At 26.0% G+C, this 13,735-nt stretch overlaps 1 protein-coding gene across 1 annotated transcript in view; it reads right to left on the reverse strand.

Moving 5' to 3' along the window:
* The window catches only part of LOC129963976 (meckelin-like), a 32,944-nt gene extending 27,238 nt beyond the window's left edge, over positions 1-5,706 (reverse strand). Inside the window, exons 1-6 of the mRNA XM_056078615.1 lie at positions 5,466-5,706; positions 1,637-1,722; positions 1,456-1,555; positions 699-768; positions 563-617; positions 403-474 (exon numbers count right to left, since the gene is read on the reverse strand). Of these exons, the coding sequence (XP_055934590.1) occupies positions 403-474; positions 563-617; positions 699-768; positions 1,456-1,555; positions 1,637-1,722; positions 5,466-5,670 (588 nt within the window). The 5' untranslated portion in view covers positions 5,671-5,706. The remainder of the gene's footprint in view (positions 1-402; positions 475-562; positions 618-698; positions 769-1,455; positions 1,556-1,636; positions 1,723-5,465) is intronic.
* Positions 5,707-13,735: the final 8,029 nt, after the last annotated feature.

Consider the following 13,735-nt stretch of genomic DNA (forward strand, 5'->3'; position numbering starts at 1 on the left):
TTCGCAAGTGTAAAATATAAGGCTAAGAAAATTTATACTCTTGTATTTTCTAATAGTATAAAAACTTTAAAGAGAAACAATTTCAAAATTCAACCAATATGCATAAAACATTTTAAATGAAACATATACAAGACATTTGAATTTAACAGTATTTTGAAACATATAACTTAAAATAAAAGAGACGCCACACAAAATTAAATATATAGGATAATATTAAATGCTACCCAATTTATTGAATAGATTTGTTTTACAAGAATCTTGGATAGTTATTGATGAAACAAATCAATCCTAATACATGTTTAATGAATTATTATTATTTTAAATGTTTAACTTATTTATTGGCATAAAATAAATCAACACAGTTGTACTTGCACAGTTGAAGTAAACAATAAAATATCTTACTTCATATTTAATAGTAAAAAGAGATGGATCATCCAAAATAGGAGATGGCACACAGTTTCCCCCAGAATAAATCTGGAAAAAATACAGAAAATTGCATTTTTTCCAACTAATTTCAAATCTCTCTCTATATATACATAATCATTTAAGCAAATCTACTCACCATATTAAATTCAGAGCAATGTATATGATCAATATTATTTATACTTGGACATATACTATAATAAAAAGAAAAATAATTAATATACATTTATTAAAAAAAAATGATGAGAAAAGGGAGAAAGAGTAACATATTTTACTTCAAAATATCAGTTGTAGATAAACCTTCACTTTGACAAGGAGTACAAAATACATATTTACCATCTTCGACTGAAAAGAATCGAAATAAGAATTACAAAAGAACAACAAATTCTGAAAATTGAGAAGAGTAGATTTTAATTATTTTTAATTGAATTTGTAAATATCAATAATTTCTTTAAACAAGAGAATATATTTAACTATTTATTCTACTCAGCAATAAGATCTTGAACTAAACATTAAGCAAATATGAACTAACATTTATTAACATAAAAAATGTATTTGGACTGGACAAATTTTTTTTTTATTATATTGATTACAAAATCAGAATAAATTGCAAAACAGGATAAAGCTTAATCATTCTCTTTAAAAAAAATAATTTATATATATATTTACTGTGCATCTTTATAACAGAGAACAACATTCCTGTTCTTTCTTTTTTTTTTAAAGAATGGAAAAATGTCTTTAATTTGATGCACTTCTGTTACATTATACAGAAGTATCAGGCACCAAATCTTATTTCATTAAATAAACTGTAAAAAGCATCACATCATATTTTATTTAAAGTAAAGATTCTTAATACAATTAGGTTGCAAAATTGAATTAGTGTGACATTTAATATAACCTTTGACATATAGATATAATAAAATAAAGCAAATATTTTTATAGCAATATACACAAAATTACATTTATGTATTTTCATTTTCCAGCACAATCAATTTTATAACAAAAGGCAACAGAGTATACAACTACATTTACCTAATGTTCCATTAACACAAGGTTGACAGTAACCAATAGTTTCATTAAATGGAATACTTTCAGAACATTCAAGGCATCTCTTCTTATCGGGAGATATTACCTAAAAAATACAAATTAATTATCCAAGAAATGGAGAATAGAGGGCAGAGAATAAATTGAAAAATAGAAAAAAATTTCTTACTTTCCCATTTGGGCAAAGAGCACATGTAACATTATATGGACCTCTTCTTGCTTTCTCAATATATGATGATTTGCAAGTACAAGTGCCTAAATAAAAAAATTATAAGGTTTAAATAGAAAAAAACTTGCTGTATATTTAAATGTATTAAAAATTATCATTCATCTTAGTTTTCAAATAAAATATATTCCAATACCATTTTTAGGGTAGTATTATTTTCACAAAGTCAAATATTTATTGAATTCATCATTAATTCATTTTTTTTCCCCCCTTCCTGGTCTTGAATTCTCATACGAGATGGTTTAAAAAATTACCTATCCTTCAAATTCATTTTGGTTTATTCCAATTCAAAAATTAAAATTGTCCTTATACCTGAAATATTTTTGTTACTTAAATATACCCATATCTAGTTTTCTCAGTGCTTGCAAGTGAATAATTTTTAATTTTTAAAAAGAAAACCACTTAAGAAATTTGCTATTCAGTCAAAAATATCAGTAAAAAAAATGCTCTTATTTTTCTTAGGAAAAATACTTTGAACACATTTGATGCAAGTATATTATTTATTTTCAAATTATTTCATTGCTTTCTTGTAAAATTATTAAAATGTTTAATTATTATTATCAATTTATATTGTTAAATAATAAAAAAAAAAATATTTAAAGGCATTTTAAGTTTAAAAATTGTCTTTTTTTTGTAGTACTTGTCTTTAGAACCAATTACTTTAATTATATTTTTTGGATAAAAACATTTTTACAAAAGATCTATCTATTTTGTATCAAAATGAATTTTCACTGTACTTACAAAAACATTTATTATGCTACATTTTATATTAAAATAAAATATTAATTCTTGCATATTAGTGACAACTTTTTATAATCTAATTTCTCAGATAATTTAAAATTTTCTATATTTCTCATAAAATACTTTTTTTTTTCAATTTACACAAAAAACAAGCAGAAACAATATATATTTCTTCAAAAGGTAATTTCTACATCTAGATCCAACATCCAAACAATAAAAAAATTAAATTAAATAATAAAAAAAATATTTCCTTGCACTACTTTTAACCTTAGAATTATATGACAAACACCATATTTTCTTAACTTATTTAAAAGATGCTCATATATTGTTAACTTTCAGAATGAAACCAAAATTTAGAATTAAAAAATTAATTAGATTTTACTCCATGATGAAAAAGGTAACATGCAGATATAGCTTTAACATCAAGACAAGAGATGATTTCACTAATGAAGATAATTGTATAGGGGCTTATTTTGATGAAATTTCACATTCAGCTAATTCTGAATTATTCATATTTTAAAAATGGGGAAAATCACCAAGAAAGTGAACCAATGGCATGTAAAAATTATGGAAAAAATTATTATAATTGTTCACCTATTAAATCAAGTTCTATATTCAAAATTTGATTTAACAAATTATGAGCAATGTAATTTTATACATTTTGGACCAAAGTTATTCTACAAATCTTGTTATAAAAAGAAAGCAATCTTAAAACTCCTCAAAGGACAATTCATTAACTCCAAAGCAAGATTCAAAAACCCAACAATATATCACAAATTGTACATGCTAATGAAGCAAACTTTAGGAAATGGTACAAGATACATATCAGGAAAAATCAGAAAATTTAAATAGGTCGTAAACATTTAAAAAATGATATTTCCATTTCAATATTGACAGTTTAATATGGTTATATTAGAGACTAAAACATTGTTTTAAAAATGTATTTGAAAAATTAGACCCATCTTTGTTTAAAATCAGAATCCGATTACATTTTACAAAGATCATATAATAAGTTGTTCCTAATTCAAGTAACTATCGTTGCAAAAATCTATCTATCTATTAAAAATCACTATTAGATGAAGTTACATCTGAGCAATTTAAAAATCACAATGTTTTCAAAACATTACAGAATAATATTTGACATAAATTCTAATGCAATTTCAAAGATTTAACAGTTTTACTTGAATTCATTAAACATATGAAAAGCTCCAAATAACACATACAATCTTTTTTAGAAAAAACAAAAAAACAACGCATATTTATATATTTTAGAAAAGAAACTTAAACTTATAAATTCTTTACACACATTTTTACAAAGAATTTCATGAACCATCTACTTAGATCACACTAAAAAAATATATTTAATATTTACAACTATGCATAAGAGCAGATATGTATGCTAAAGCATTCTAAATTAAACACTTCATAAGATAGCTAAAACAAAATCTGAAAAAATTTCAATTCAGTAATTTGTTTACACAACTTAAATGATCAGCTAAATAATATTCCTATCTCCTGATATTTGCTTTTCTTTCAACATTTCAGAAACAAATGGAGCACTGTTTTCCAAAATTAAATCTGACAGTTTTAAAGTCTTTTATTTTTATTTATTTATTTGCAAGCAAGGATAAGACATTTTAATAATCAAGATCTTATTTCCTTCAACTGAAAAAAAAGTTCCAGGTGCCTTTCACTTTCTTAAAGTATCATTTAACATGTAATTTCAAAAGAATATTATAAACATGTTGGGAATGCAATCAAAATATCAAATATTATTTTAATGCAATACTAAATTTATTTAATAATTAATTTTAATAACTAATTTTACAAATAAAAAGTAATAGTAATGTAAAAATGATCAGCATAACAGTATTATTAAACAATTTTATAATTTTTTTTTACAAAAATCTGCACAATACTAATTTTTTCATAGGGCTTCTTTTGCTATTTATTATATAGCAGTCAATCATTTTTAATGAAACCTTAATAACTGCATTTATAATTCATGGAATTGCCTACATTGTGTTATAATAGCTATAAAGAAAAATAGATATGTCAGATGTATTACATAGAATTTTGACTATGCAGTACATATTTTAGACATAAATTCAACTTTTTAAAATATCATTTAAAATATTTATGATTTAAATTTCAAATAAGCATGCATCCTAAGATTTTGATCACACTTGTGTAACTTGATTTATAAATTTCTGTCATATAACTAGTTTAATAAAATGGATTTTTTTTTCCAAACATATAGGAAACAATAGCTTATAAAAGAATCGTATTTCCAACGAACTGCTTACATTAAGCATTATCGTAGGTACAAGATAAGGTCAGAGTATATGCGTATAATTTGATAATATGCCGTAATTTGAAAATTTCAGTAGAAAAATCAACAAGATATTTCATACAAAACTTTGTGACGCCTATATGTGTTTATAAAACCTTAACGCATCAGATGATTAGTTTTAATTTTACAGTAATACCTATAGCTAGTAGCTGACAAAAGATTAAAAAAAAAAAAAAAGAATATATTTAGACAATAAATAAGGTTTCCATATTTATTTACTAAAAAATATAATATGTTTCGCAAAAACTGTCGCGTATCATTCAGACACAGAAATAGTTACAATTATAAAGTAATTAGATAACTTTAGGCATCTAAAAAAAATCGATACAGAAAAAAGTTATGTTAAAGAAATAATACTCGTATCAACAATAAATGGAGTATTAACTTTCAATCAAAATATATGTAATATTATACTTTTTTTCATTAATTCGTTTTTGTTTCTAAATGAAAAAATTCTACATTCTTAACATTAACATAAGGAATAATTTATTATGCAAGATCTCTAAAGTTTATTGACCTTAACGAACGTTTTATTTTTAACGATTTTGATACACCTGAGTTAGTGTTAGGAAATCCACTTCTGATACTGGCGTAACTTATTTCCACAGTTTTAACTTGAATTTATTCACACATTTTTATTTCAAGCAGATTCAAAGTAGACACGACCGGCTTACGTACCATCATCAGCTCTGTGTTGAAGACTGGTTTGATTTTCATCCCTGCCGCATCGTTTGCACCGCATACAAATGGAATCATAATATTCAGTATAATTGCAATAGTCCGGTGTTATGGCAGGTACAGGTATATTTCCTCTAGCTCCATTAAATGTAAGAAATATTACAATCGGAATTATAACTGATAAAACCATTATAAAAATTGTCATGCAACAACCACCATCTTCTCAATCGAACGTTACTCTAACAAGAACAAACGCAAGTGTCAGGCGCATTTGATACCAGCGCCATCTGATCACAAAATTTGTAAACAATAACACGTGGTTAGCTTCTTACACCAATGAGTAGAAATTTTCCTTTGGATAATTAAGTTCAATTTCGATTTTTTTTGGTAACAAAGTGAATACTTTTTATTGAACCTCATACCATAAGAATCTATTTTATCAAAATAAGCCAAATGTTTCGAAATTCAAAGTATAGCTTTCACGTCGTATATTAAGAAATAAAAGAAATTTTAAGATTATTACATAAATTTTTAATTAAATTTTTAAAGAAAGAAATTTTTGGAATTTCCTGCATTAATTTCAAATAAGGGCTAAATTCCATAGCTTGCAATCCGAAACATAATGAAACATTGCTCGACAAATTGTTTTATGGGCGAGATATAGCTTCCTATTTAATGATTTTAAATACATAACAATATTAAACAATTCTGATTTAGAAAAATTTATCTTGAAAAATTTTTTTCTTAACTATTTGCTTAAAAAGTGATGTATGACATAAATTAATAATCTGAAAAGTGTTAAAGAATTTTCTTTTCAGTGTCTGTATGATTGGAAGGTTGAAATACAAAAAACTAAAAAATAATAATACGGCATTTTCCATAATGGGATTGGAATTGAACCAGCAATATGCATTAATTTGACCTGTGATAACCATATCAAAAAGTTTTAAGTAATCATTTTATCGATTTGATATAAAATGTAAGGCTCATACATGAATTACAAAAAACAATTTTGATCATAATTTAGTTATATATAAATTACATTTTCTGAAACAATATAAGTTATATTTCTAGAAGAATATCGTAATTTTGAGCCGTGGACAGATGGGAAGGACGACATCTGAACCTGCAGCTCATTGTCCAAGATTTACAGTAACAAGATAGTTGATCCTCGGCAAATTATTAAGAATTACTCCATATGTAAATGGATATTTCGTAAAATTGAGTCCCGAACCTACGTTGCTTCGTTCACCAAGCCTGCTGCAAAACCACCGCATTCAAAATAGCAACAACATCCAGTTCCACTCACTATAATTTTCAAATCATACGAGATAAATTTAGATTAAAATCAATTTACTAACATTCAAATCTTATTATTTCTAAAACCACTTTTGGTGTATTCAAAGCTATAGAATTTAAAAACGATAGTTGTGTAGAAATGTAAAGTTTGGTGGGATTAGAGTTACTCAAATAAATTTGAAAATTGCAAAGGTCTCGAAAAAAAACCCAAAAAAACAACGGTCTCGGTATTTAATTGGTTTAGGGAAAAATAAATAAATAAATAAAATAAAAAAAGATATAAAGACAGGTCGATTTAATGTAAATTAATTTTCACTGCGAAGTAAGTAGAACCCAGAAAAAAATATATTTACAGATTTTTTTTCAAAAAAAAAAAAATAATCACGAATCTGAATATAGCTATTTTTTTTGTTTTATATTTATTCTATAAATTTAATAAGCGGAAAGCTAAAAATGTATAATAATATACTGTTTGCTTATCATCAGTATTAGCATAAATATAAAATTTGCATTAAAGCTATAATTAGAGAAATAGGTTTTCTATTATCTCTATTAATAATAAAGGTGATATTTCTACTATTAATAAAGAATGTGTGTGTGTGAGCGTATGTTGATGCTCTACAGGCCAGACCGTATACTTAATCAAACTAGCGCATATATACATTGAAAGAAAGGAATGAGCACATCGGAGTGATTTTTTTTTTTTTTTTTGATATTTTAGTTAGTAAAAATTAGCTGAATTTTTAAGATTCCGAGATACTTTTCCCCTAAAGTAATATTGCATAAAAATAATTTTTACAGCGTTTCAAAATGCAAAAAATTGTCTTTTTAATGATTTCAACTTAATAATCATGTGACTTTTTGCTGCTTTTCGACACATTTTTTTTAAAAATTTTCTCTGATAGTTTCCAACAATAGATTACATTGTTTCCTTGAGATTCAAATCGTTTTCATTTCTCAAGAGATATTTAATTGTGTGATTTTCTCCCATTGTTGAAAGCTTAAGAAGAAGGATTTTGTTTAGTATCTGTCTAGTTTAACCCTTTAAAGGACCATTTTTTTCTAGTCATATTATGTTAAAATGTTTTTAGGCTTGAAATTAGAATAAAAAAAGGGATTCATTCAGCTTATTAGATAAATTTAATTTGATTAATTAATTAATTTGGTTAATTTATAATTAAGTAACAAATCAAGACACATCATTTTGTCTGAGATAAATAACTGAAGCATCTAAGTTTCTGACTTACTAAAAAAATTTGTCAGAACTTATGCCAACCTACATAATTTCATACAAAGATTGACAAATTTGGTGGGAAGCATACTTCCCACGGTCCTAGAAAGGGTTAAAAGATGAATAAAAGAAAAAAAATGCAATTAACATACCGTCAAAGTTAGAAGAAGGTGAACCTGACATTTATGTTTTTAATAGCTCTGTGATATTACGGGACTAAGGTCCATTAGACATATTAATGCACACAGTAAAGAGAATGCATGTAAGGCATTTAAAACAACACGATTTTAAAGTGCGGCAATTGGATGGATCCATGGGCATGAAGTTACATCCGAACAATTTAACTGAAATTAAATACAACTACTCTTCCCCAGCGAGCTAGCTGGTCACTAATAATAAAAATAAATGTACGTGTGTGTATATTTGTGTGTGTGTGTTGTAGCTAAACGAACCAAACTGTTTGAATATAGCTATCAAATTTGGGGCATATACGGAGGGCAAAAATGTACACCTGGGTAGATTTTTTTTGAAATTTTTAATTAAAATTAATTAAAAATTAATTACAATTGAATTTTTATATTTTTCCCATGATTACTTTTTAAAATATTACTTCAGAATAATGAGATTTACATTGTTTCCATTTAAAAAAAATAATATTTTTTTTAAATTTTTTTTATTGGTATCATTTTATACAGTCGTTGACACATCATACAATTCCATATTTACAGATAATTGTAATATTAGTTGAGAAGAATTATTTTATTAGTTAATATGTATGACATAGTTTAAAATGCAATTGTTAAATGTATTAATTTGCATTTTTTCAGTTCATTTTAGTTAAATTCCTTAATTTTGATCTTATAAAATAAAATTGTTGGCTACTAATTATTTCTTTCACTATAAGGTTCGGAACATTTTTTTCCAATTGCAATAGAAAACATAATTTCTCATAAAAAGTTTCTACAATAACTTAATTTACAGAGCAAAATTCTAGTTACTTTAAAATTAGAATACAGTCAGAGATACAATCCTCCATTAAAGAAGTAATCAGTTTGACTTAAGCTGCGCTTCTAAGAAGACATCACATTTCTTAATGCAAACACAAATGTCAGTGATTTTTTTTTCTTGCAAGTCCTTGAAAGAAATTCTGAATGTTAAATGCTCACATTTGGCGGCATGCGCCGAAACTGCTTTGCATCTTATTTCCTGCTTTGATAAATAGGATGGGTTTGTATTTGTTATTGTGTTCAGCTCACTGTGTTATTTAGTTCATGAAAAATGTTAAGGCTTGGGAATCATTCAGTTTTGAATCAGACTAAAACAAAAGTAAAGAAAGGCATCGAAAGATATAACTAATTAGCTTTGAAATTTAATTAGGAAAACAGTATCTGACGCGTCAAACAAAAAATATATAGAATATATTTTAAGTATCTGATTAACGCTCGTCATTATGGAAATTTAATGCATATATATATATATATATATATATATATATATATATATATATATTATTTTCCCCTATAAAATGTTGGTATACTGTGTCCTTAACGGTAACTCAAATGATTCTAAATCGATACATTACAACGGTTAAAAATTAAAATGCTTTACTAAAGAAGTTTAAAAAAAACTTTTACAGTCTGTTGTTTTCCTTGCATAGAGAATGGTATGTTCACAAACAACTATATATATAAAATATTATCTCTCTCTCTATTATATATATATATATATATATATATATATATATAAAATCCAAAGCTCGTTAGATTTTATGTATGTTTGTTTGTTTGAACCTTTACAATTCCATACCACTTGACAGATTCGAACGAAATTTAACACCTAGAAGGATTTCTTTCGTTATTAAAGAGTTAAAATGACCTTTCAAAGGGATGTGAAACGGAAATTGAAAGATTTTACGTTTTTCCGCCATAATTTCTAAACTTATCACCAATTAATAATTATTCTTAATTTGTCTTAAAATTCAAAAAAAAGGTGATTTTATTCAATTTTAAAAGAAAATTTAGTTTATTAAATTTTATTTCTATACGGCTGTTACTCTAATTTTAAACAATTTTTTAAAATTAATTTAAACTTATTTTATAAGTTTTTTTTTTCTCTATTGAAATATTAAGCATATTTTCTGCTTTTTATCACTCGCACAATTTTGTCGATATTGAAGTTATTTTCGATTATTTTTACTTTTGTTTTTGTTACGCAGCTTTCTAAGTTGAGTTCATTACGTGTAGCTTTTAATATTTTTTTAAAAAAATGCCCTTCTTTTAAAGTTGTTGCATTTTTTTTTTTGTCCTGGCCATGATAACATTTCAATACCCTTTGTACTAAAGCACGCTTTCGATATTTTTGCTGTGTGACAAGGAGCTGAATTCTGCTGAAAAATAAATGATGCGTTGTTGGGAAAAAGATCACTGATGGAAAGTGTGAGTTTTGGCTCTAGAATAGTGTCGATGTATTTTCTTGCATTTAATGTTCCATCGATAACATGAAGGAAACCAAAGCCGTCTGCTGACATGCATGACCAAATCATAACACTAACTGAGTTCTTTTTAATTGCCTGAATGCAGTCAGGATGTAGCCCTTCGCCTATTCTGTGTCTGATGTATTTACGCCATCACTACCGAATAACAATATATTTGCTTCATCACTCCGTATGTAGAACTAACTTGTGACCACTGATCATCTGCCCCATTAATGCATTTCTCCCCCACTGCAATCTTTTTATACGCTGCTGTAATTTGAGATAAGGATTTTTTCATAGAATTCTACATCTAAGTCCAACGTCTAATAATCTTCTCCTGATTGTTCTTGAACTGACATAAATGCCAGCATCATTCAGTTGACTTCTGATGGCTGCCGATGACATTCTTCTATCTTGGGGATATAGTCTTTTTATTCTTCTGTCATCAGTAAAAGTAGTGCACTTTTTTTCAGCCATTTCCAGCTTTGTTTTTTATTGAATTTGCCTCCTGATATCATAAACAAAACTTTCGGACTCCAGATGTAGTCAATGAACCACCCATCTGTCTTGCAATTTCAGCATAGGAAAGACCACATTCATGTAACACAATAATCTTAGTTCACTTTCTTGGTGTCCAATATATTTTTTTATTGGATGTCATTGCTTCTCGACTAAATATTAGAAATATTTACAAAAATTCCAACTATATATTAAAAAATTTAACAAAATTTCTAATTTGAAATTTGATTATATAAAAAACAATCTTCCTTTTAAAGAAAAAAAAAAGCACAATAATGACGTTTCAACTTTAAACGTGATGTCAGCTTCTGCTAACAATTATTAACATTTGATTGGTTCCCAGAACTAGAACAGTGATTTGTCAGGAAAGTTAGAAATTACAATCCGCTTCATCTTTTTGTTTGTTATTCACATTAAAGAATAATAACTTTTTTTGTTTTACAAATATTTGAATTTTGCTTTTTGTATGAAATTAGCATTAAATTCTCTTTAAAACGATATGTTAGAGCTTGCATTTTGTGAATGTAACTTTTTCTGTAAGCATACAAAGTTTAAAAACATAAGGAATTTCAAATGTGTCCACAATTTTTGCCACCATTGTATATCTATATATTGGTATGTATCAAATTTTGGACTAAATTTATCAAAGGAGAATTTGTGTGCTTGCTATTTGTGTGCCGAGAGCATGATAGTTAAAAAAATGGAACGAACTAGATGAATGAAATCTCGTAAACGATTTCCTTACTAAATAGTAGATTTGTATCAAAGAATCGGCTATTGACCAATTTGTATATATGTGTGCATTTTTCAAGAACGCAATGCTTGATAAATGAAATTTGTGATGTTGTCCGAACACGAAAACAGTACTTTAATATCAAGGTTTGAATTAAGTCGACGAATGGAATGAAGTCCCAAAATGCTACCGATTCTCTTCTCTTTACAAGGAAGCTAAATTCAAAAAATGCGGTTGTACAAGCCAAAAAAAGAAAAATATATATATATAAGAAAGGGAACCAATTTTATTTAACCTCGGAAAAAGGTTTCTATTTAGGTTTGATATTTTTTTTTTCCATTAGTTTACTCCTACATAACAATTATTCTAAAAATTAAAATACAACTTATTAAATTCAAAATCAGCTTTCTTATTTTATTTTTTAATTTTTACAGTTTTTTTTAATAATTTATTTATTATATTGCATATTATCTCTTGCTTTGTAGTCTATCTAATTTAATAACAAACCGCTTACGAACTCTTATAATAGCCAACATGTTTTTTCTTAAATAAATTCTATCGGAAATTTAAGGAAGATAATGTAGATGATATCACTGTCGCATAACAACGTAACTGAGTGCCATCTGACATTTGATGACGCTTTGTCTAATGTTGTGGCATGACGTCACGTCTTTTTCCCACTTATAAAATGAGTAACGGATTATAAAATAAAATTAGTATGGCATTTGTTTATGTTTAACCCTTATCGTGGCAAGATTGCTTTTTTGAAGAAAAGAAAAAAAAATGTATATAGGTAACTTCTTTACGCTATAAAAAACATCAAAAAATAAAAAAAATCGTGATATGAAAATTTTGGAAAAACAAGATGTATACTTTCTATACATTGCTGTACGTACAGTGAAGTTGTATGTAAAAAAGTTGTATGTATGGTATACTATACAAAATGAACATAAGGGTTAAATTCAGGAAATTGATATTTTCTAGATAGTAAATTTCAACTTGTAAATCCGATTTTCGAGCTTTCGCCCGATTGATTTATTTAGAAAGCAAAATCCATATCAAAAATTGATAATTTGGAGATTTTTCTTTAAAATTATAACATTTTCAAAATGTCGATTTCGAAGCTTTGTTTAAAAATACGTTTAAGGAATTTTCTTAGAATACTTAGCAATGCTTTTTAAGATTTTTTTTTAGAAATTCCTTCAGAGTTATAGCATTTTAAAATGTCGATTTCAGAGTTTTGTTTAGAAATACTTTTTATGGATTTTTTAAAAATTTCTTCAGAATTATAACATTTTAAAATATAGATTTCAGAACTTAGCTTAGAAATACGTTTTAGGAATTTTTTTTTACTTCTTTAAAATTATAACATTTTAAAATGTCGATTTCTGAGTTCGTTTAGAAATACTTTAATACCTTTTAGGAATTTTTTTATAATTTCTTCAGAATTATAACATTTTAAAATGTCTACTTAGCTTTGTTTTGAAATACTTTTTAGAAATTTTCTTAGAATATTTATATATATATTTTTCAGGAATTTTCTTAACATTTTAAATTTTGAGAGAAAAAAAGAGTTATGTTAAACTACCTAGCTTTTTGAAAAATATTCGAAACCCAGACATGCAAAGCAATACTTTTATGAATGCAAATATATTTATATCCATAAATAATTTGTGGATAGAATTTTATTATTTCATTTAATTACATGGACGTAATGACTGAGGTAAAATTTTATTGTATATATTTAAACATTTCAATTACAAACAGTTTTAACAGAATTATGCATTTAGAGTTGCAACGTTTTTTTTTTTTTTTTACATTTCAAAAAGATAATGCTTTTCCCCCACTTCGAAATAGGCATGTATAAGTGATTGGTTGCGTATGAAGAATTAAATATAAAATCTGAAATATATATCTGATTTAATTTTGAAGAAAAATATGATTGTCAGACAAAATAACTAGGAGACTGGACAAACATTGTTCCCATTTTACGTTGAAATTTTTTTGCCATTTAC

This window comes from Argiope bruennichi, chromosome 3, assembly GCF_947563725.1.
Source record: "Argiope bruennichi chromosome 3, qqArgBrue1.1, whole genome shotgun sequence".
NCBI lineage: Eukaryota > Metazoa > Arthropoda > Arachnida > Araneae > Araneidae > Argiope > Argiope bruennichi.